Source organism: Sus scrofa, chromosome 2, assembly GCF_054392235.1.
Source record: "Sus scrofa isolate SSC_HxYL_T2T_F1_AM1 chromosome 2, Sscrofa_HxYL_maternal_Yorkshire_Landrace_v2.0, whole genome shotgun sequence".
Lineage (NCBI taxonomy): Eukaryota > Metazoa > Chordata > Mammalia > Artiodactyla > Suidae > Sus > Sus scrofa.
The window spans coordinates 32561891-32586886 of NC_139384.1; the positions used below are offsets into that span (position 1 = coordinate 32561891).

Here is a 24996-nt window from a genome sequence, read left to right on the forward strand (position 1 = left end):
GTGCCTCAATTCCTCACCTGTAAATGAGGATAGTGCTATTACCTACCTCACAGAGTTGTTGAGAGGACTCAGTGAGTAACACTTATAAATCGTATTTAAGAAGTGCCTGGCTAATAGCATTATTTTTAGTAGGATTTAAGGAGTTCTGCATATGGAAGAGATAAAAGAAGAGTCAAAGCCAGGGCTGGGACTAGGGAGAGACTAGTGTAGCACCACCTATGGACAAAATTTAAGGAGGCACTCACTTTGAGGCTTGTGCCCTTGCCCCACCCTAAGTGTGCATCCTTAATTTTGCATTCTTGGCCCTTTACTAGCATCACTCTAATCCTGTCCTGGCCTAAGTAGTCAAGGGGAAGATTCTCTAAATTTTTACTGTTAAGATTCTCTAAAACTGGACACCTGTCACACCTCCCTCTAGCCTTGGTGGAAGTGATTTCTTGCTGTTGCTCCTCTTTGGGTTGTGGCACTGTCCTTTGTTGCTGCTTCTTGGTCTTTCTATCACTTACTGATTCCCTGCAGACAGTCCCTCTGCTCAAATACTCCGAGTGGATTCTGTGTTTCTGGTTGGACTCTGATGTAGCAATTAATATCCTCTAGGGCTCCATCGTAAACAGTGGGATTTCAGGGAAAAGGGGCCTGCGTTTATGGAGTGACTTCAATGTGTTAAGTACTTTTACATGTAATCCTCTAGGTACACTAAGTAACATAGTTGAGATTCAAACGTAGTTTAAAGGTTTATACCTTTTCCACCATGGAAAGCATCTGGGGGTGTGGGGCGGTATCCAGATTGTGGGTAAATGCATATCAAACTATAAGAATTTATTAGTTTTTTCCCAGTGAGAGATGATTTTTTTTTTTTAATTTTCAGAGAGAGACTAACCATTACTAGTCTTTCTCTTCCTCCTCTTTTTTTTTTTTTTTTTTTTTTGGCTACACCTGGAGCATGTTCCTGAGCCAGGTATTGAATGCATGCCACATTGGTGACCCGACCAATGCCAGATCCTTAACCTGATAGGCCATGTGGTGAGGGAACTCCCTTCCTCCTTCTTTATTTTGGTGGAATTCACACAACATAAAATTAATTATTAAAAGTGAACAATCTGTGGCATTTCGTACATTTGCAGTGCTGTGCAACCACCTCTCCTGTCTAGTTCCAAATCATTTCCATCATTCCAAAATAAAACCCCTTATCTATTCAGTTTCTCCTTATTTCTCCCCTCTCCCAGCCCCTGGCAACAGTCAGTGTGAATTCTGTTTCTATGCATTTACCTGTTCTGATATGTCATATAACTGAAATTATGTAGTGTCTCTCCTTTTATTTCTGGTTTCTTTTACTTAACATAATGTTCTAAAGATCATCTACACTGTAGTATGTATCAGTACTTCATTCCTTTTATTGCTGAAAAATATTCTATCATATGTATATACTACAATTTGTTTATCCATTTATCCATTGGTAGACATTTGGTTTCCATCTTTGTGTTGTGAATGGTGCCACTATTAAAATACATGTATAAGTATTTTTTTGACTACCTGTTTTCAATTCTTTCAGACATATATTATCTCAACTTCTAGTTTATTTTTCTAATTCTAATTCCTATCAAATTCAGATTACAAAGTGACAAAATATGTAACTAATTTCTATTAAGATTTTTTTCTGTTCTTGAAGGCTTAATCATGTCTATAATCTAGTTTTAGTTTATTCTACAGGTTTTGCTCATATTTCTTTCGACTGTATGTATGTGTGCATGTAGATGTATGTGTGAGTGTGTGTGTGCGTGTGAGAAAGAGAGTGTGTGTATTTTGTGTTTTTTTTTTAACGTTTAATGTAGCCATTCTGGGACTTGAAGGTTGTTTACAACCATTGGCTCATGTTTTGTATTAGAACTAGCAGATTTTATATAAAGTACCATTTCTAGGTCAAAGAGGCTATGCTTCTTTCAAGGTAAATGCTAATAGCAAAGAGTTATTTGGAAATTTGGGCAAACAAATAAATGCAGCTATTTTTGTTATGTGCCAATAATAATTTATTTCTCTTATTAGGACAAATAAAGAGCAAACGAGGAAGGAATCATTATGTTTTTGTAATTTATGTGAAAAGAAAATATAATCTAAAATAAATTGAGTGCACATATAAAATAAGTAACTCAGGTGCAAATTATTTATTTATGAAATGAAACCTCTTGAAAAGAGAGAAATGCTGACAGCAACTTGGTATGCAACATACTAGACTTCTGTTCTTACCCTTACATTTTCAAAGTCATACATGGTAATTTAGTTGCACTCCCATTAATATTAGTGGGAGTTTTGAAACTTAAATTCTTACACACATCTTTGAAATTGTATAGGTCAGAGTAAATTGTTAATGAAAAACCAGTTTACATTTTTTGTGAAATACTTTCAATCTCTTGCCAAAGATGTCCTAGAAGTCACCTTCATTCTAGTCGTAGGAGAATTACATATAAGGTTACTCTTTAGAGGTCATCGTCTTTACAGCAACATGGATAATAATCATATTAAAGAGAAAAAAGTGTTTTCTCAACCCCTAAAGAACTCAAACGTTTAGGACCCATGTCGTTTTATAGTAAGCAAAGGACCTTGGACCCTTTCAATGGAAACTTTCAGCCCAGTGCATCTGATCGGTGATAGAGGCATGCTAAGGTGAATTTTAATTAGGACTAAATTGTGGTATTACTCTTTCATACCCTGAACATCTGTTCCCTTCAGAAATGATGATTTATGCAGGCTATCAGAGCAGACAGCTTGCTACAGCTTATGTCACGGTTAGTGGGAAGCTGGTGGTAGCATTTCAGAAAACCAGCATCTAAATGGAGACAGGCCAGTGTACATGATATAGGTAATAGGGGGAGGGGAAGCATGATGTGTCCATTTTTAATTTTGAAGCCAAATATTGACTTGACTTAAGAAAAATTCTCTTCTAGACCATCTGTTGTTGATGAAGAAAGTTACTTGGACAATGAATGGGCTGATGTTTCCTACTGATATCAAAAGACGGAAAACCAAGCCTGTTCTTTCTAGTAGAATGAAGAAACTTACTGAGAAGACTTCAGCCCGAATTCTTTTCTTTAAGAATGGCATGGGGCAGGATGGGCATGAGATAACAGTGGGAAAGGAAACAATGAAAAAGGTAATTTGTATTAAATATTGAAGTATAAATTAAATTTCAGAGTTTTTATAACTCTGGAAATATTCTTTTCCTCTACATATCAGTGTCAGCTAATAAACTGAAATATTAAGAAGGCGTTATATGTAAAAGGTAAAAATTCAGCTGTTGTACAGATGTAATCTTTTTGCACTAACAGCATTAACTTACTTTGATAAAACAACAGTATTTCAGGGAAAAAAAATGGCTAATATAGTTGGCAATTTCCCTAGTTAAAAGTTATGTATAGAATTGAGGAAATATTCTGGTTGGTTATGATATTTTATAAGATATTTAGATCGAAGCCAGTTTAACCTAGCGTCAAATCTCAAATCTGCTCCTTCCCATTTAGCATAGTAATAAAACCTGGAAACACCTTTGCTCTTCGCAACAGTAAATAAAGTCTGAAACAACTGGGATTCACTTTAAAAGTATCCATATACGTTTTAAAAAGTAAATCTGGATGGGCCTAAGAAAAAAATTGTAAAAGTCCAGTAAACTTTAAAAAAACAAATTTTAAGGTATTACTTGTCAAATGAACACATGTTTTTTAGAAGGTGCTTATATTTCCCAGATCTTTGATATTTAAAAATATAGAGGAACTAGATCTGGGGACAGGGCGTGGTGGTGGGGAATATATAGAGGAACTAATGGGAATTTGAAAAAAAAACAACCTTTTTTTCAGATAAATATTTTTCCATAAATCTTAAAGTAGCTTGATAATAATAATAGCAACTAAAATTTATTAACTATGTATTAGAAAGACAGTAAAACATAACCAAACTGTCTAGATTTTAATCCTGACTTTGTCCTTCACTAGCCATAAGACTTTGGGTAACTTGCCCTGTCTGAGTCTCAATTTCTTTATCAGAAAACTACTGATAATAATAGGCCTACCTCGTAGAATTGATGTGAATATTCAATGCAATATTATATGTGGAGTAGAATGCATGACACCCAGAAAGTTTCCATTAAATTCTTATCTTGCTATTCTTATCTTTAGGACTTATAAATATACATCTAATAGTTAGAAATTATTTTTCTTATTAATGGGAAATATTTATTATGAAATTAAGATAGGTGTAAATCACTTTTTTATACCAGACTCCTTTCAAAATGAGTATTAATTTAAACAGGTGAATAGTTGACTAGATATTAGAAGTGATATTAGAAGTTTTTATTACTGAAATACATATTTCTTAATCTCCTTATTTTTGTGGTTGTTTTATAACCACATCTGGGTAAAAGCGTTTACTGAGGAGGTGGGAAACTGGGTTTTCTTTCCTTTTTATCTGAAGTTTTGGATTATGAGTAAAACAAGGGATATTACGCATCAGAGCAAATTGCTAAGGCAAGTTGTAACATCTTCCCTGGAGATTTTGAAAAATAAAGTGGACATATCTCTTGGATTGTTAAAGTGCAGTCATTCTTGGAGATAGAAGCGAGATTAGATAACCCCTTGAGTTCACTTCAGTTCAATCTCTGTAATTCTATGCCTCAGTGGTAAAATTGGGGTAATAGTCACTCTTATAGATTACATGTTCCTAGATGAAAGGTTGAGTATAAATAAAAATGTCACTGCTATTTTGCTTTTTGACACTAGAGAGCAATTTATTTAAAACTGGATGATCAAGGAATTCTTTAGCTTATTTTTTCTTCTTATAATTTGTAGAATTTAAAGAACCTTCACCACTTTTATAAAACTTAGGACATGATTTAGTAATGAATATGTTTGTAAATATTTATCTAAATATTGCCTTTAGGGTGAGGTAAAGGAGAGGAGGCAACAGAATATTGGTCTTGAGTATTGATAGAACTTTTTGGAGGGAAAAAAATAAGGCTAGCTAATTATTTTGTGAATAAAATTTAAATTTTGAAAGCTTTGTTGATAATCAAGATAATGCCCCAAGTATTGATTAAAGCAGTAGGAATAAAAAGGTGTCATAGTCATAGGAAAAGCACAAATTATTTTGTCGTTTATTATAAAATATTAAGAATGTTGGGGACTAATAGCTATTTTTAGATTATTGCTAAGTAATATAAACCTGAAGTAGCAAGTAAAGGTTATGTGGTGAAGGTTATTGCAGTGAAATAAGGAGAGAATTGGAGAAGATAGGTGATAAAATAGGGTAGTTGGAACATAAACATCCTCTCTGAGCTCAGAATGGAGCCTAGAGGAAACAATTGTGTGGCAGTAATAGGTACAAGATCAAAAGGATATCCATTTATTTGTCTTAGGAGGTTAAGTAATTAAGGAGTTTGAAATGAGGACCAAAATGATATAATTCTTCTCTAAACCCTGGAATACCAGAACTGTGGCCCATCCCTCTGAAACCAGAATCAGATTGTTTTATAATTACTTGGTATGGTTTTAGTAATGATTTGGACCTGCTACTAGGGGTTCTAGGCTAAATATTATCCTTGTGTTGAAGAAGGTATTAGGAAAACTTTGTGGGTACAAGATGCAAAGTAAGTGGAAAATGAAAACTGTCTGCTCCAGGTGCATAACTTTCTAAGGTTCACATTGTGGTAGATAACTTATTTTCCTTGAATTATCTCTTAGAATCATTGTCAGAGAAGTGGTATTAAACTGTGTAGATTATTGTATTATCCAGGATAGCATCTCCTTTATGAGACATCTTTATTTTTTCCTCAGCAGTTAATCATTATAAATTATTTACTTATTTTGTTTGGTTTTCTATGTACTATCACTACTGGCATGAGATTACAATGACAAAGAAAGTGATGAAAAAGATAGTGGAAAAGACTTGAGTTCTCCCACTCCATTTTGAACTGATTACCTACCATGACTATCCTGGTGTCTCCCTTTACCATCAACTTGGGAGTTATCTTTCTCCCTCTTCTCTCTTGGATGCTCTTTCCTAGTCTTCATCTATCTATCTATGTATCTACGTATCTATCTATCTGTGTGTGTGTGTGTGTGTGTGTGTGTGTGTGTATTTTTTTCTTTTTGGCCACATTGTGGCATGTGGAGTTCCTGGGTCAGGAATCACATCTGAGCCACTGTTGTAACCTATGCTACAGCTGCAGCAATGCCAGATCCTTTAATCCACTCTGCCGGGCTGGGGATGGAACCTGCATCCCAGTGCTCCAGAGCTGCCACCGATCGCATTGTGCCACAGCGGGAACGCCTCTTTATCCATCTTTATTTACTCTATTGTTCACATATTCTAGTGACTATCTGAGAAAGAGAATATGGGAGATAAATTTTTTTTGAGATCTTGGGAAATCATTCTTTCCTCCAAATATTAAAGATATTGCTCCATTGTTTGTTTCTAGTGTTGCTCTTGAGAATTCTGATACACTACTGATTCCTAGTCCTTTGTAAGTGACCTGCTTTTTTTTCTTAAATTGAGGTAGTAGATATACTATATTATATGTTTCAGGTGTACAACATAGTGATTCACAAATTTTAAATGTTATATTCCATTTATAGTTATAAAATATTAGCTATATTCCATGTTGAACTGTGTACCCTTGTAGCTTATTTATTTTATACTTAGTAGCTTGTACCTCTTAATCCCTACCCCTAAACTTTGCCTTTCCCCCTTCCCTCTCCCCACTGGTAGCCACTAGTTTGTTCTCTGTATCTGTGAGTGTTTCTGTTTTGTTATTCATTCGTTTGTTTTATTTTTTAGATTCTATATATAATTGGTATCATACAGTATTTGCTGTCTTTCTGTGTCTGGCTTGTTTCATTTAGTGTAAAACCCTTCAAATCCATCCATGTTGTTGCAAATGGCAAAATTTCATTATTTTTATGACTGAGTGGCATTCCACTGTACATATATACCACATCTTCTTTATTCATCTGTTGATGGATACTTAGGTTACTACATAGGCTACCTGCTTTTAATTTTTCCTTTCTGAAAACACTAGAATCATCTCTTTGTTCCCAGTGTTCAAAAGTTTTTTTCAATATGTGCTAGATATTCAATGTGTCTTTTCAGTCTGAAAAGTCTCATCCTTCTCTTTTGAGAAATTTTGTTGAATTCTTTCTTTGATGTCTTTTTCTCTACTTTTTCTGCTTTGATCTTATGAACTACTACTTTTATATGTTGAATCTTCTGAACTGAACTTCTAATTTTCTTATCTGGAAGACTTCCTTATCTTTTCCCTCCAACCCAATGAATTATTTTGCTTTTGCTTTTTGTGCTACCTCTGTTTTCTCAAGTATTAGTTTTGTTTGTTGTTTTTATTTTTGATCTTTTGTGTTTTAGGCTTTTCTTAAAGATGAGTTAATTTTAAATCAGTATTTAAAAGTGAACAGCTAAATGATTGAAATTCTTTTGAGCCACAGATATATCTTATTTAGGGTTGGGTCTCATTGGAAAGTGTTTTGACTAGGATTTTTCTTTGGGGTGATATTTCTAATTGTTATGTCTGTATGTATTTTCTTTGGGCTGATCAGTTTCTCTAGATAGACTCTGCCAATTTGAGCAGTCTAGGAGCCAAGTAGAGAAGAGGACTGAGTTGCACTTTCAGTAGGTATATTTTCACTTAATTCCCCTCTTTCCAGTAAGCTTCACTCACTTTCCACTTTGCCTGATGCCTCTGATTCCAGAGTTCTTCTGGTTTAGCCTCTGCAGAGAACAAATCTCCTCTCTTCTCTTCCGATGGCAGAAGTATGGTTGCCTGAATGCTTGGTGTTGAGAAAGGGTTCTGAGGGATTTAACTGCTTTTTATAGAAATAGTTAACATGTGTTCAGCTCCACTTTTTAGGAGTATCTGATGACTCAAATTTCTAAATCTTTCCTCAGTTCTGCGATACAGGGCAAGTTTACTTTTACTAGCTTAAGTTTCAACATTTCTGGTTTGCTAGTCATTTACCACGTAATTATCTTTCCTTTGGCTTCCAGAATTTTTGTTACTGATATTTCCTTTCTGATTCTCATTCCCCCTCTCTCTCGTAAATGTCAAATGTCAGTCTTTTGTTTAACATTGATGAAGCTAATTTTTTATGATAAAAAGATAATTCTAATATCCTCTACCTACCCCAGTGGATTATTTTGCCCAGTCTCTTGGGATTTGTACACCCTACTTTGGAAAACATAGTTTTAAACTACTTGAATGAATACAGAATACTTCCTGTCACCTGGAGGTATCAAATACTTACTACAGGCAGAAGTCCTGCAGTATTTTTCAAAGTATGGTCCATGGAACACCTGCATCAGAATCACCAGGGCTATGTGTTAAAAATTCAGATTCTGGGCCCTACTCTGATTCTATTGGATTAAGAATCTCTTGAGCATGGATCCTAGGAATCTGAATTTCAACAAACATCTTCAAATGTTTCCTAGCCCCACTAAAGTTTGAGAACTCTTCTTTTGGTGTTCTAAAACCTCAAACATACTAATTAATGAAAATTTTCATAAAATTCTTATATTTTCTGTATTGTTCTCATGTGGTATAAGAAAGAATAAGTTGTGTGACAGAGAAAACAATTTACGGGAAATTACATCACCGATTGCTAGATTAGAACTAGTGCAAGGAGTTCAGAAGTAAGGAAGAGTTAGTGGGAAGGGAGTAGTCTGTGTGTAGTAAGACTGACTTAGGAAAAAAAATACTCTCAATATTTGTATGCAGACATACTTAATTGAGTGACTTTTCCCTGTTATTACTGAAAAACCTAAGTATTGAGGAAATTACTCACGTATGACTATCAAGATATAACTAAATAATAGATTTTATGAGATGCCTTAAAACTAGAGGAAAATTTAGACTTGTATGATATGAACCATTTGTTAATTTGAAAAATAGCTCAATAAGCCTAAACAACAATGATAAAAAACTTTAAGAAAATTTTCAAATTTAAGAAAGACCCAATTCAAATATAAATTGGTGCAACCACTGTGGAAAACAGTATGGAAGTTCCTTAAAAAAAAGCTAAAAGTAGATCCAGCAACCCTAATCCTGTATATATTTATCTGGAAAAGACAAAAACTCTAATTCAGGAAGATACATGCACCCTAATGTTCATAGCAGTACTATTTATAGCACCTAAGACATGGAAACAACCCAGGTGCCTAGCAATAGACGATTGGCTTAAGAAGATGTGGCATATTTACACAATGGTATGTTACTTAGCCATAAAAAGAATGAAATAATGCCATTTTCAGCACCATGGATAGACTTAGAGAATATTATACTAGGTGAAGTAAGTTGGACAAAGAAAGACAAATGTTACACAATACCACATTTTTGTGGAATCTAAATATGATACGTGGAGTTACCTTCCGGCACAATGGGTTAAGGATCTGGCATTGTCACTGCAGCAGCTTGAGTCACTACTGTGCTGTGAATTCCATCCCTGGCCCAGGAATTTTCATATGTTGCCAGAGCAGCCAAAAAGTAATAATAATACTAAAATATGATACAAATGAACTTACTTACTAAATAGAAATAGACTCACAGACATAGAAAACAAACATGTTTGCTAAAGGGGAATAGGAGGGGAGAGGGATAAACTAGGAGTTTGAGATTAACAGATACAAACCACTGTACATAAAATAGATAAGCAACAGGGATTTACTGTATAGCACAGGGAACTATATGTAATATCCTATAATAACCTAGAATAAAAAAAATCTGAAAAAATATGTAACTAAATCACTTTGCTATACACCTGAAGGTAAGACAATATTGTAAATTGATCACACTTTTCTTTTAAAGGAAAAAAGAAAAAAAAAGGCCCAATTCAGTTGAAAAATACCACATGAATAGCATGACTGCAGAATGTTCACACACAAATCAGTAACTTTAACCACAGAGATTTTTCTAATAGTGTGGATGAAAGAATTTAGAGAACATTTAGAGATCCAAAAGTTAGCACCTGGAGTAACATTTGATTAGGGATGCTCAGCATGTATTCCAGCAGTGGAGGTCATGCATAATTATTTATGTTTGAAGTTCTTTAAAGAACTCTTTATAAGAGCAAAAGCCTGTTGATACTATTATTGGTTTTAAAAATTAGTCTAATGTTCATACCATGGTTTAATGTCAGATTAAAGGCAGATTTTTTAATATGGAATTTGATAATGTAGTTTATTCTCAAGTGATGATGGATAGTCAACTGTCTCCTATTTATTTAGTATAAATTTCAGGATTGTATAATTGAATTATTTCAGAATTTTAGAAATAATTACATGGTAGTCTAAATTTTTTTGAATTAAATCAAAAGGGAAGAAGGGAAATATGGATTTTGTCAGCTGAAATAAAAAGAAATGAGAATTTTTAGTCTAAAGATTTATTTACTTTGTAGATGGCAGTTAAGGACAGTCCTTAACATTATGTTTTAACTCCTCTAAACAGTTGAGATATATACATGATATTAAATCCAAAAAGGTAAAGTTTATTTTCGTTCTTTTGTTGAAATGTCTTATAGTTTTTATACTTGCATTTTATATTTTAATATACCTAAGTTGTTTAGAACATATAACAATAATAGTTAAATTGAAGTTTATTAAATTAACTTTCATAATATCTTACCATTAAAGTACCTTTGTTGAACTTTATCTAACTTCTGGACATTATAATCACAGAATTTTATGAAATAGCCTAATCCAACAATTCAGAAAACCATCACTTAGAGAAGTTAACTGCCACATCCAAGGTAGATCACCTGGAATAGCTACGGTTAGATCCATTTCCTGAGTTCAAGAGTATTTTTTTTTGCTATATGAAACTGCCTTAAATATACCTTTCTTCATGTATTAATTCCTATGTCTGCATTTAAAAAATGAGTTAACACAATCATTAAAAAAATGAGGCATTTGTTTACAGTCATAACAGAATAGCCAGTAGCAGACCTAGCCATCCCACTTTAAGTAACTGAAAACTGGATAAAATATATAAGATAGCTATTTTTGAACATTAGAAAGTAGAAGCACTAGACCATAATGCTTGAGAGAAGAGGAGAAGTTGGAGTCCTACAGTTAACCTCATCTTTATACTAGAGGCAACTTTTGGACTGTGGTGTAGGGAGAGAGAATCCAAGAAAAGCACAGTGATCCCCACAGGCTGAAAAGTAAGACATCAAAGTTCTGGGAGGCTGGAGTGGCTGGAACTTGGCGTGAAATGCCATAAATAGGGAGATATTTGGAGAATAGTTTCCAAATTCTGCCCAGGGGCCTCCCTGTATCTTTGGCTAAATTCTGAGTTGCTCATACTCATGGCGAACACCACAAAGCCTGGTACAAACAAGTACCAGGGAAATAGCAATTAATGGGGTCGTAAAAAGGAAACAACTATAGGAGTTTGCCCAGATTAAGGAGACCTTTGACCAGTTAGAGGGAGGAATTTTGTTGAACATATAGAGGATTCATGAAGAGCCCAGAAAAGGTAATCATGAATCCAAAGAGCTCAGTGAAATCTCAAGAAATGCGTAAGGATTACAATGCCAGATTTGGAAGTCTTGTACTACTTGATTTCAGTATTTATTATAAAGCTAAAACAATCAAGACAATGGCATTGGCTTCAGCATATATATATATATATATATATATATATATATATATATATATATATGTAAAGAGCAATAGAAGAAAATGAAAAGTTCAAAAATAAATTCACACATATAGTGGAAAATTACTCTTGATAATTCAATGAGAAAAACATAGCTGTTTTGACAAATATTGCTGGAAATTGAATATCTGTATAATAAGAAATTACCTCAATCCCATATCTCATCATAAAACTTAAAATTAATCATAGATCTATTCATTAAAATAGTAAAACTGTAGTAATTCTCAGAAAAGACATTCTTTACAACCTTGGGGTACAGAAAAATTACTTAGATAGGACTAAAAAGTGTGAACCAAAAAAACAAGAAATATTAAATCTTTCTTACCCAAATTTTTAAAACTTCTGCCCTTCAAAAGGTCACGTTTGTAAAATGAAAAATCTAGCCACAGACTGAGAGAAATTGTGGAGAAATCACACATCTGACAAAAAATTTGTATTCAAAATATATCTGTTTATAGTATATATTGTATTCTCTGACAACTCAATAGTAAGAAGAAAAAAAATATAAAAAAAGGTCAGGAGTTCCTGTCATGGCGTGTTCTAAGAACCGTGAGGTTGCAGGTTCGATCCCTGGCCTCGATCAGTGGGTTAAGGATCCGGCATTTACGTGAGCTATGGTGTAGGTCACATGTGTGGCTTGGATTTGGCATTGCTGTGGCTCTTGCATAGGCTGACAACTATAGCTTCAATTGGACCCCTAGCCTGGGAACATCCATATGCTGCAAGTGCAGCCCTAAAAAGCGGAAAAAAAAAGAAAAAGTCAAAAGATTTAAATACTATTAAAAAGACATAGAAAATGGAGTTCCTGCTGTGGCTCAGCGGGTTAAGAACCCAAGATGGTGTCTGTGAGTATATGGGTTCAATCTCTGGCCTTGCTTGGTGGGTTAAGATCTGGCATTGCCACAGGCTTGGCAACAACCTGGAGGAACTGGAAATCTCACGTATGGCTGATGAGAGTGCAAACTGATGCAGTCACTTTGCAAACCAGTTTGGCAGTTTCTTGTCCATTTAAACACATACTTAGCACACAGTCTAGCAATCCCATTTCTAGGTATTTACCCAAGAAAAAGAACATATGTCAAAAAAAAGACATCTAGGTGAATGTTCATGATAGCTTTATTAATAATAGCCCCAAACTAGAAACAACGCAAAAGTTATTCAACAGGTTAGCACTAGAAATGAATATGGTGATAGCTGCACAGATGCATGTTTACCTGCATTGAAATATACACTTAAAATAGGTACAGTTTACTTCATGTAAACTATACATCAAAATGGAAGATTTAATAAAGCAAACAAAAATGGCAACATAATTAGAATTATAAAAATAATTTAAAAGTAAATACAATGCCTTTTAAAATTGCACTCCAAAAAATCAAATACCTTGGAATACGCCTGACCAAGGAGATAAAAGACTTATATGTATGCCGAGAACTATAAAACATTAATCAAGGAAATTAAAGATGTAAAGAAATGGAAAGATATTCCATGCACCTGGGTTGGAAAAATTAATATTGTAAAAATGGCCATCCTACCCAAAGCAATCTACTGATTCAATGCAATCCCTATCAAATTACCCATAACATTTTTCACAGAACTAGAATGTATGTGTAACCATAAAAGACCCAGAATTGCCAAAGCAATTCTGGGGAACAAAAATCAAGCAGGAGGCATAACTCTCCCAGACTTCAGGCAATATTACAAAGCCACAGTCATCAAGACAGTGTGGTACTGGTACCAACACAGACAGACAGACCAATGGAACAGAATAAAGAACCCAGAAATAAATCCAGACACCTATGATCAATTAATCCTTGACAAAGGAGGCAAGAACATAAAATGGGAAAAAGACAGTCTTTTCAGCAAGTATTGCTGGGAAACCTGGACAGCTGCTTGCAAATCAGTGGAACTAGAACACACCCTCACACCATGCATGAAAATAAACTCAAAATGGCTTAAAGACCTAAATATAAGACAAGACACCATCAAACTCTTGGAAGAGAACATAGGCAAAACATTCTCTGACATCAACCTTACAAATGTTTTCTCAGGTCAGTCTCCCAAAGCAAAAGCAAAAATAAACCAATGGGACCTAGTCAAACTGACAAGCTTTTGTGCAGCAAAGGAAACCATATATATATATAAAAAAAGACAACCTGAGGAATGGGAGAAAATAGTTTCAAATGATGCAACTGACAAGGGCTTAATCTCTAAAATATACAGGCAATTTATACAACTCAACAGCAAAAAAGCCAACCTCCCAATGGAAAAATGGGCAAAAGACCTGAATAGACATTTCTCCAAGGAAGATATACAGATGGCCAACAAGCACATGAAAGAATGCTCAACATCCCTGATTATTAGAGAAATGCATATCAAAACTACCATGAGATACCACCTCACACCAGTCAGAATGACCATCATTAATAAGTCCACAAAGAACAAATGCTGGAGAGGGTGTGGAGAAAAGGGAACTCTCTTGCACTGTTGGTGGCAATGTAAACTGGTACAACCACTATGGAGAACAGTATGGAGGTACCTTAGAAATCTATACATAGAAATACCACATGACCCAGCAACCCCACTCTTGAATATATATCCATACAAAACTTTCCTTAAAAAAGACAAATGCACCTGCATGTTCATTGAAGCTCTATTCACAATATCCAAGACATGGAAACCACCCAAGTGTCCATCAACAGACGAATGGATTCGGAAGAAGTGGTATATATACACAATGGAATACTACTCGGCCATAAAAAAGAAAATAATGCCATTTGCAGCAACATGGATGGAACTAGAGACTCTCATCCTGAGTGAAGTAAGTCAGAAAGAGAAAGACAAATACCATATGATATCACTTATATCTGGGATCTAATATACAGCACAAATGAACCTTTCCACAGAAAAGAAAATCATGGACTTGGAGAACAGACTTGTGGTTGCCAAGGAGGAGGGGGAGGGAGTGGGATGGATTGGGAGCTTAGGATTTATAGATGCAAACTATTGCCTCTGGAATGGATTAGCAATGAGATCCTGCTGTGTAGCCCTGGGAACTATGTCTAGTCACTTATGATGGAGCATAATAATGTGAGAAAAAAGAATGTATACATGTGTGTGTAACTGGGTCACCATACTGTACATTAGAAAAAAAATTGTATTGGGGAAATAACAATAAAAAAATTTTTTAAAAGTAATCTGGAGTATTTAGTTATTCTTAAGAAGTAATCAATTCAGAACAAAATCACCAAAGAATATGTATAAAAAAACTACTTAGAGGACTTCCCTCTGTGGCACAGTGAGTTAATAACCTGTCTTGTCTGTGTGGCAGCCCTGGTTTGATCCCCAGCCTGGCACAATGCCATGTAGGTTGCGGCTGTGGCTCAGATTCAGTCCCTGGCCCAGGAACTTCTATATGCTGTCTGTGCACCCCCCACCCTGCCTCCCCCAAAAAAGGCTACTTAGAAAATCTCCTTTGGTTATCTGTTTCTCATTCACATTTTAATGATAGAATATCAGAAAACATGTATTTCAAACTTCACAAGAAATAATTCCTTTTACAAATCATAGTCATATTCATTACTAGTAAGAGCAAATAACTAGATTTGGTTTCCTTCCTTCCTTCCTTCTTTCCTTCCTTGCTTCCTTCCTTCCTTCCTTTCCCTGTGGGCATTTGGAAGTTCCTGGGCTAGGGGTTGAAACAGAGCTGCAGCTGCAGGCCTGCACCACAGCCACAGCAACATTAGATCTGAGCCGCCTCTGTGACCTACACCATAGCTTATGGCAATACCAGATCCTTAACTCACAGAATGAGGTCAGGGATCGAGCCTGCAACCTCACGGTCACTATGTCAGGTTCTTAACCCACTGAACCACAAGGGGAACTCCTGGTGTGCATTCTTATCACTTACTTTTATGAGAATAAGACAGATAACAAGATAGTAAATTTATCTCCAGGCCTTATTCAGGAAAGTACCTTTAAGCTACTTAATAAGAAGAATAAGTAAACAATAGGTACAAATTCAGCCCAATCTCCTGGCATCTTCAGATTAAAATACTTATCATGCCAAGGACATTTTATTATGTTTCAATTTGTTGAAAATTTGTAATATATTTGACAGTTTTTCAATTAGCAAAAAAAGTCTATAAAAACAGTTTCTCTTTCTCAAATCATTTATGATAAATTGTAGTTCTCGTCTACTGAACAAGTGCAATTAATTTCAAAGGTAAAATATTTTTAGTAATTTGGTGAATTAATTTCATAATTATCCATTCAGTTTCACAGTGTTCAGCTTGCTAAATTTTTTAAAAAAATTCTCTCGGTTCTTAATTAAGTTTGCTTCTTAAGTTTATATAGTGATTACTGTTGTAATCTATTTGCCACATTAATAATACTCACTGAGGTAGCTGAAATAATGTTTCTCATTTGAGGAAACTGAGCCAAAAAAAATCTTTTTTTTTTTCTATTGGTTAGGATGACTTTAGCTGCAAATAACAGAGAATACTGATTCAAACAGATTTAAACAAAAGAAAAAGAAGGAGGAGGAGGGGTAGGGGCAGGAGGAGGGAGAGGAGGGGGAGAAGAAGAAGAAGAAGGAGAAGAAGGAGAAAGAAATCCAGATGTAGGGCAGCTTCAAGCATAGTAGGACGGGATTCCAATTACGTTCTCTATAATTTTATGGATTTTGTGCTCTTTCATATGTTGGTAACAGGGTAGCATAGCCTAGTACAAATTTGTCTAGAGGCAGAAAAAGACCGTCTCTTTCCTATGACTGAAAAGGTTTTTCCCAGAAGCCTCCTCTTGTGTCACATTTAGCCAGAACTAGATTTTGTCCATCCTTAAATCATTCACTGACAAGGGTCATGGGTCACCATAATTGACTTAAACCAATCAAGATAATTGTAGCCTTCCTTGAATCAAAAGGAGGAAGGAAGGGTGAACCCTTAATCAAAATCAGGATAGCAAAGATGAGGTAGAAAAGGGAAATTAGATAGGCAACCAAGAGTATTGCTTCAAATGTGAGAAGGTTTCCTTAATTTATTTCCCAAGGACAGTATGGGGTCAGTGCTCTGGTACTAAAAATAATTTTTTTCTGAAATTATACATACTTCAGTTACAGCATAATTTTATAACATTGGTCAGAAATTCTATTTGCCAGTTTTATCAAATCTTTAATAACCATATAAAATTTATGATGAAATGAGTTTAAAGGAGATATATATTGGGAATTCCCACTGTGGCGCAGCAGAAACTAATCCGACTTTTATCCATGAGGATGTGGGTTTGATCCCCGGCCTTGCTCCGTGGGTCAGGGATCCAGCATTGCCATGAGTTGTGGTGTAGGTCACAGACTCAGCTTGGATCCCACGTTGCTGTGTCTGTGGTGTAGGCCAGATGCTGTAGCTCTGATTCGACCCCTAGCCTGGGAACCTCCACATGCTGTGGGTATGGCCCTAAAAAAGAAAATAATAATAAAGTAGACATATGTTAACTTTTTTTTAATGATTACTAACATCTGCCGAGCAGCTAGATAAAAAGATGTAAAAACCATCCATGGTCCTGTTCTCAAGGAGCTTTTAGTATGGTGGTGGAAAAAGGCATTTAGAAAATGTCAAATTATTGAATATAGAGTAGGTGATATAAGGAGGCCTTCTGAGAAGAGAAAAGCAGGGTTTATTTGGTCACATGCAGAGGATACTGGGATGGCAACCTTTTTAAGCAGAGAGCACAGCATATGAAAATATTCCATGGCAGAATGAACAGGATGAATTCCATGAATTGAAAGGTTAGTATATGAGGAAGAGAGTAGCCGTGTAGAAAAGGTTGCAGATTTTTGCCTTTTTTTCCTCTAAAGAGCAGCGAGAAGTCATATAAGGGATTTTAGTTAGGAGCGGGAGAGAGGGTAACCAGATTTGCTTTACATTTTTGAGCAGATTACATTGGTGCTCAGTGGAAAACAGATGGAGCAGGCCAGGTAGATGCAGGTATTGCTGGAGTCCCAGTGACAGATAATAATAGTTTAGACTAGGGGTCATAGTGGAAATAGAGAAAGTGGATGGATTTCTAAGGTTTTTAGAAGATACAACTGACAGGCCCTTATAATGGCATTGGGTGAGAGACAGTGATATGTTAAGGGTATTAAGGATGATTTTGCAGTTTCTGGTTTGCATATCTAGATAGAAAGAGGTATCTTTCCCTAAGGCAGAGAAGGCTGGAAGAAGACTGGGCTTAGAGGGGAAGATCTGGGATTTGGTCTTGGACATGCTGGTTTTGAGGGATCTTTGATCTGTTTAAGTGGGGATACTGAAAAGGTATTGTTTGGTCTGACGCTCAGAGGAGAGCCCTGAGGTAGGCATACCAGTTTGAAAGGTATGTATGTAGATGGAAAATGAAACCCTGGACATTGATTAAATTGCCTTAAGACAGAATTTAGAAGTAAGGCAGGAAGAGGGCTAGGACTGATCTTCAAGAACTCCAGTGACTGGAATACAGGAGGATGATCCTATGAAGAAGACAAAAAAAGAAGCAGATGAAAGATTAGTAGATTATCCTATTTCAAAATTCAAGGGAAGAAAGGGTTTAAAGAAAGAGGATGTGCTCACATGCTATTCAGAGATCAAAATAAATGAGAATTAAGAAAATGCCCTTTGGATTTGTCAATGTGGTAGTCATTGGTAATCTTTATGAGAGTTATTTCAGTAAAAATGATACTGGAAGCTAGACTGGAGTGGCCTGAGAATAAGTGAGAAGAAAGGAAATGGAAAGAGAGAGATGGGCAAATTTTTTTTTAACAGATTTAGCTGTGAATCAGAGTAGCTAGAGGGAGATATGAATTTGGGAAGATTTAATTTTTAAGATAGGAAGGACTTGTCGGGTTTAAGTGCCAGTTGGAAAAATCTAATTCAAAAGGAGTAAATATATAAGAAATGATGGATAATATATCCTGCTTTGAAAGCTGACAGCAAACATAATTGAAAGCATATGTGAAATATTGGCCTTAGATAGAAGAGGGATTAATACAATTAGTGAGTAAAGGAGAGGATGGGCATAGAAGTAGGTAGGCTTGTAGCTTTGGTAGCAGGGATATGAGGCTGAGTGAAAACAAGCAGAGCAGAGATGGTTTGAAATATTTATTTTGGCAAGGGGAGGGGAGATTTGACCAAAGAAAAATAGAAGTGACTGGGCAGCATTAACAGGTCATGGAGGTTGGTAACTATGAATAATGGTAACACTATGAAAATGTATGTTTTCATTTATGCGACTTTCTCCAGGACCACCAGGCTTCTTGGTGTGTGCACAGAGAGTAAATAGTAAGGGTCACCCTAAGTTAGGACTTTTGTGGCAGAGGTTACCTGTGAATGAGGAAATATGACTAGAGTGAGGAGAGATGGTGATCTTTGAAGGTCAGTATACTCAGGTGGGCAGGGTTTGTTTGTTCAATAAAAGATAGGGAGAAAATTATCTTGAAATAACATTGTGAGTAATGCAACTTCCCAAATTTGAGATTGTATAATATAAGAGCCTAAAATCCCAGCACTTGAGAGGACTTTGGGGAAGTGAGTGAACTCAGAGGAAAGCCTGATATCTTTTAAAACAGGCTGAGGGGTCAGTCAGTTTTGTTGACTGGAAGAAGCATTTTCAGAGTGCACAATGCAAAGGTTTTAGAAGTGGATGAAGAGTTAAGAATAATGTATGAAGAACAAGAAAATATAGAACTTGATGTGAATGATGACACAGTAGACTAGGAGTAGGCACACTTTTTCTTTGAAGGGGCAGACAGTAAATATTCCTTATTTTACAGACCATAAAGTCTCTATTGCAACCGCTCAACTATGTTGTAGCATGAAAGCAGCCATAGAAAATGTATAAATGGACAAGGTGTCCACTTTCCAAGAAAATTTTATTTATGAGCACAGTTATGAATTTCATGTACTATGAAAGTATGACAAAATATTATTCTTTTGATTGTTCTTTCATAGTTGAAAATATACAAATTGGGAGTTCCCTCGTGGCTCAGTAGGTTAAGGATTGTGTGTTGTCACTGCTATGGCTTGGGTTGCTGTTGTGGCATAGGTTTGATCTCTGGCCTCTGCATGCCACAGGCGCAGCGCCCCCCCCCCCCCCGCAAAAAAATACATACACACGCACACTGTTCTTAGCTGATAAGTCAGACAGAAACAGGCCGTGGCCAGAATTGGCCCATGGTGTGTCCAGTTTGCTGACTCCTGCTGCAGAGGATCCTTTGAAGAGAGTATATGGGCAGGTCTAAATCAGGACTTACACTTCTGGGCAGAGGCTCATAAAAGTATGTTAAAAGTTATCAAGATTCTTTGTCTTTAAGGAGGATGACATTGTTGGATCTGACAGCCTGTAGATTCCATTCACTTGTCTTGGGGTTATGTTGAGCTAAGCAGACTCTCTCACCTGGAGTTGGGTAGTGCCAAACCAAACCCAGAGGCTGTGTGGACTGTGGACCACACCACTTTTGTAGCAGCCATTCCAGAAGCTGCAAACTGCACCAGATGTGCCCTGGGGAGGGAGGTGATTCACAATTATAAACAGATGGATTCAACCAAAAAGAGTTTGTGGAAAATCTCTTCCCAGGTGCTTGTCAAGAAGAGTCTAGTTTTATTTTTAGATTTCAGTATAAGGAAGGTTCTCTACAAGCTAAGCTGTAAGAAATTAACAAAATGTGAATTCATAAAAGTAATATTTTAACAATCTTAACAGGTACAGATTAGTGGAAATGGTATTTTAATTAACCTTAATATTACAGCAGATGGCACTGTTAAATATTTTAAAATTGTGAGTTATAATAATGACCTTAAAAGTAGAAGCTTCATTTTAGGACTTTTGACAGAAATTTATATTGATACTAATTCATACCACCGATAATTTACTGTGAAAAAATGATTACTGAAGGTTGGCATTGCTTAAACACTGCAAAGATCTTTCATCCTGAATGTAGGAGAGAATGACAGTATTGCTGATGCATTATTAATTTCTAATATCTGATTTTCTAATGACAGTTTTTACACTCATTTAACTCTTAAAACTTGGCTTGTACAAGCATTTTTATCAATGTTTTAGCAATGAAAAGAAGAATTTTTGAGTTAGAAAGTCATGTAATTTTACTTGACTAATATTTTTGACTCAAAGGCAGCAATATTTGAGATAATTTTTAAAATCATAGTTTTTGTTCAAGTAAATGGGACTATCTTTAAATAGCTGATATTTTACTTATTTTAATTTACTTAGTAGTTTACCTACATAGATATTAAGCTGTTTAAATATGTCTGTTATCACAAAGAAAATCAGTTGAGTGGGCTAGGACTAGGATAACAGGCTCTGATTTTAAAATAGAGATAAAAGTGGGCAGAAATGGAACCGTGATATCAATAATTAGGAAAAAATTAAGCTATATAATCATATAATGAATATTGTCCTTCAGCAGGTCTTGGTTAGGCAAAGGCAATACTATATTATAACTGTAAATAGTAAGAAGGACAGACAAAGTACTTTTGATTTGGATTTGCAATGTATTATGGACTTTAAAAAAAGAATGTGGCAAGTTTCATATTTTGGGAGTCACTTCCAAAAGCCTAAAAATAAAGTCTGCCTCAGGTTTCTGATACTCCCCAAACCTCCTATGTTACTCTTTAATTTTTCTTATCTTGTGAATAGAACTTTCTCTCCAACTGATGCATGTTTAAGTCTCCCCTCGGGTTGGAAAGGTGATTTTTAGCCCTTATAAGAGCTATATTAAGAACAGATTGAGAAATTAAAATATTAAGAGAAGGCCTTTAAGTGTTTTATAAGCCATTAAAAGTGAAGTTCTTCAAACTCGAGCTCATTGAAAACCTTGCAATGTGATTTGTTAATTCCATTTTTTAGTACCCAAGTGTAAGTTATTAATGTGAATTGTGATGAGACTATATAGTTTATTTTAGGACACTTGACAGAAATTAAAAGCTAAAGAAAGTACCTTAATATCTAAGCTAAAATGTAATATCCTCCCATTGTAAAATATATGAAAAATATAGGCAATAGTAGGAATAGTATAAAAGTCTCCCAGTTCTACCATTTATTAAATAATGTATAGCAACTTTTTAATATTTCTTATATCTCCTTTCTATTTTTAAAATATTTGTGCGTGTTTAAGTACAATTGGAATCTGACAATCTTAACTGCCTTTTTCCATTTCATATACTAGAAATATTTGATAAATCATCACATTTTATTTCATATTTTTAATAGCGATGTAATTTAGAAAGGACTCAAAATACATTTTCAATTCAGTTAGAGTTTACTGTAATAAATTACTGATAGGATTTTTTTTTTCTGTGTAGGTTTTAGATATTTGCACAATGAGAATGAACCTAAATTCACCAGCCAGATATCTTTATGATTTGTATGGCAGAAAAATTAAAGATATTTCAAAAGGTAAGTGGCAAAGATTTTGTAAACTATATGGTACTATTTCAAAAGTTATTTACATAATTTTGTTTTTACTTTATGTATTTGAAAGGAAAACAGATAAAACCTATTTAATTATAACATGAATAAATGTCATTCTTTTTTTTTTTTCTTTTTAGGGCCACACCTGTGGCATATGGAAGTTACCGGTTTAGGAGTTGAATTGGTGCTGCCTAGGGGTCAAATCAGCACTGTGCCATAGCCACAGCCATGCTGGATCTAAACTGCATCTGCAGCCTACACTACAGATCACAGCTATGCCGGATCCTTAATCCACTGTGAGGCCAGGGATAGAATCTGAGCCTCATGGATATTAGTCATGTTCTTAACCTGTTGAGCCACAAAGGAAACTATGATTATGTCATTCTTTTCTTTCTTTCTTTCTTGTTTTCATTCAATTATGTCATTCTTAAATGACGGGAAATCATGGAAGGGTATTAAGGTTTTGGGAATCTTTTATTTCAGCATGTTTTAATACATTTGAGCTACCATAGACTGGTAGGCTTAAACAGCAAACATGTATTTCTCACAGTTGTGGAGGCTGGGAAGTCCAAGATCAAGGCACTGGTATATTCAGTGTCTATTGAGGGTCCTTTTCTGATTGATAGACAGCTGTCTTCTCACTATGACCTGAGGTGGCGGAAGGAACAAGGGCACTCTTTGGGGTCTCTTCTGTAAGGATGCTAATTCCATTCATGAGGGCTCCACCCTCATGACCTAATCCCTTCCAAATACCATCACATTGGGAATTAGATTTCAACCTATGAATATTATGGAGCCATAAACATTCAGTCTAAGCACAGCACAAGCTGAGATTAAATTGATGGGTATTTTAACCTTTTAAGTTGTAGATTAATAAACAAAATAAATATTTTCAGAATTTAATAATTTCTGTGTATTCAACTTTCAAAAGAAAAATAAATTGTGCTGCTGTATGCTCAGAGATTTTTTTTTTGTTAACTTCTGGAGAGATTTCTCAAAAGTTATGAAATGTGCTTTAAAACATTTTATTGTATGTCATTGTCAAAATGTGAAGCGTCCATTTATATTTCTAAAGGCACTGACTTGCTAGTCTTTGAAAGCAAGAATATATGGATTCCACAATTGTGCTACCATTAAATTACTGTCAGTAGTAGTTACTACTATTACTTTACTTTTTACTTTTCTTTAAGTTTACTTTTTACTACTCTAGGAGTAGTTAATATTACTTTAATAGTACCACAGTTAACACTATTAAATGTGTTACTACATGGTCCTATCACTTTATCTATACCATAACTTCATATGCACGAAGAGGGCCAGAATCTTAAGTGGCATACTCAACTGCAAGTATGGAGATCCAGATAACTGTAAGTGACTTAAGGATATAGCTATCTGGATACTCCCATTTGTTTCTAATATCCTTTCTTGTATTGTGTAAAAACAAACTTTGCTGGCTTTAACATTCTTAATTTGATTGATCACTGTGATATTTTGATACTTAATGTTTATGATACAAACTTTTTTGCTAAGTATTATATAACTGTGTTTGTACTAAATAAATCTATTTTTATTTATTTAGTAAATCTATTTTTCTTGGTTATTTTTAATGTTTGTATTAGATATGATCATTATTAAGAATTTTACATTTTTTCAGTATTTTCATCTGAAGATTTCAAAATGCTTGTAAATACTTTCCCATTATCGGGAAGCATGAGTTATTTACCTCTAAGACATAAGTAACACAGGGAATCCTTCCTTATGGTCTTTTTTTGTGGGGTGGGGAGAGTAGCATTATTATTATTTGATTTTGTCTTTCTTGCATTTTTGTCCCCTCCCCTGTTGCATTGGCTTAAATTTTCTTTAAGATCAACAATAATATATATCACTCTTAAACTTGCATTAATATATGAATAACATATTTTTAAGACCCTATCTAGCTTTGAATTATTTCTAGCTCACCTGAAATTAAAAAAAATATGTTTGAGTAAATTGCTAGAGTTGAAATTCTAAGGAGCCCTGGTTAAGGTGAAAGATGAAATTTAGCAAGTTGACTTTTTTCCCCTTCCCAAATGTGGTATAACAGAATTGCTTATCAAAACAGAAAAGCTCTGACTCTGAGGCATGAGACTTCATGGATGCCAGAGGCATTCGGATTCATGCCTCATGCTTCACATGTCCCAGAAGTGTGCTATTATCACATTTTAATGCATGCCTTGCCCTGTGTTTTTGCATACTTATAAAAGCTTATGCCAGCTGAAATTAGCCTATGCAACCACTAACATGTGGAAGCATAACAAGTTCACCGGACTTAAAATACTTAAAGAAGCTAATCCTGTTGGAGGAACTTCCAGTCTGCAGCACCCTAGTCACTTAACATTAGGTTTTTGCATTTCTTTTTTCTTTGTTTGTTAGTATGATTTTGTGCATCAAATGATTGAGGTCCCTAAACTTTTTATGTTTGATTGCCTTCTGGACTTAAATTTGGGAGAGGTTAAGTGTTATATGAAAGATCTTTTATTTTAAATAAATGCTAACATTCTAATTTGATGACTTTTTTTTTTTTTTGCTTAGTCGCCCTGTCAGATCAGAACAAGTCACTTATTAATGTTCAATATTAGTATCATAACAATTATTTATTATTGTAAAGCACAAATTAAAAGTGTAATAGGACAAAGAACTAAAAGTAACAAATATACAAAATAATTTTTTTTCCTATCTATTGCTTCTTTTTTAAAATTAGATATACTTTCAAGTGTTCCTCCTGTGCTGTGAGAAATGAGCACATTTGACATGACAAACTATTTTTACTTTATAAAGTCTAGTGAAACCTT

The 24996-nt window shown here is 34.9% G+C and overlaps 1 protein-coding gene across 13 annotated transcripts in view; it reads left to right on the forward strand.

Moving 5' to 3' along the window:
* DCDC1 (doublecortin domain containing 1) overlaps positions 1 to 24996 on the forward strand; it is a 489423-nt gene that overhangs the window by 52471 nt on the left and 411956 nt on the right. For 10 of the 13 annotated variants that reach the window (XR_014837084.1, XM_021085287.2, XM_021085290.2 and 7 more), the window contains 2 exons: positions 2943 to 3148; positions 22057 to 22150. Coding sequence is in view for 12 of the 13 variants with exons in the window: in XM_021085287.2 (XP_020940946.2) it covers positions 2943 to 3148; positions 22057 to 22150 (300 nt within the window). In the remaining variant the exon portion in view is untranslated. The remainder of the gene's footprint in view (positions 1 to 2942; positions 3149 to 22056; positions 22151 to 24996) is intronic. The other 3 variants (XM_085011471.1, XM_085011469.1, XM_085011470.1) reach the window with 1 other exon arrangement.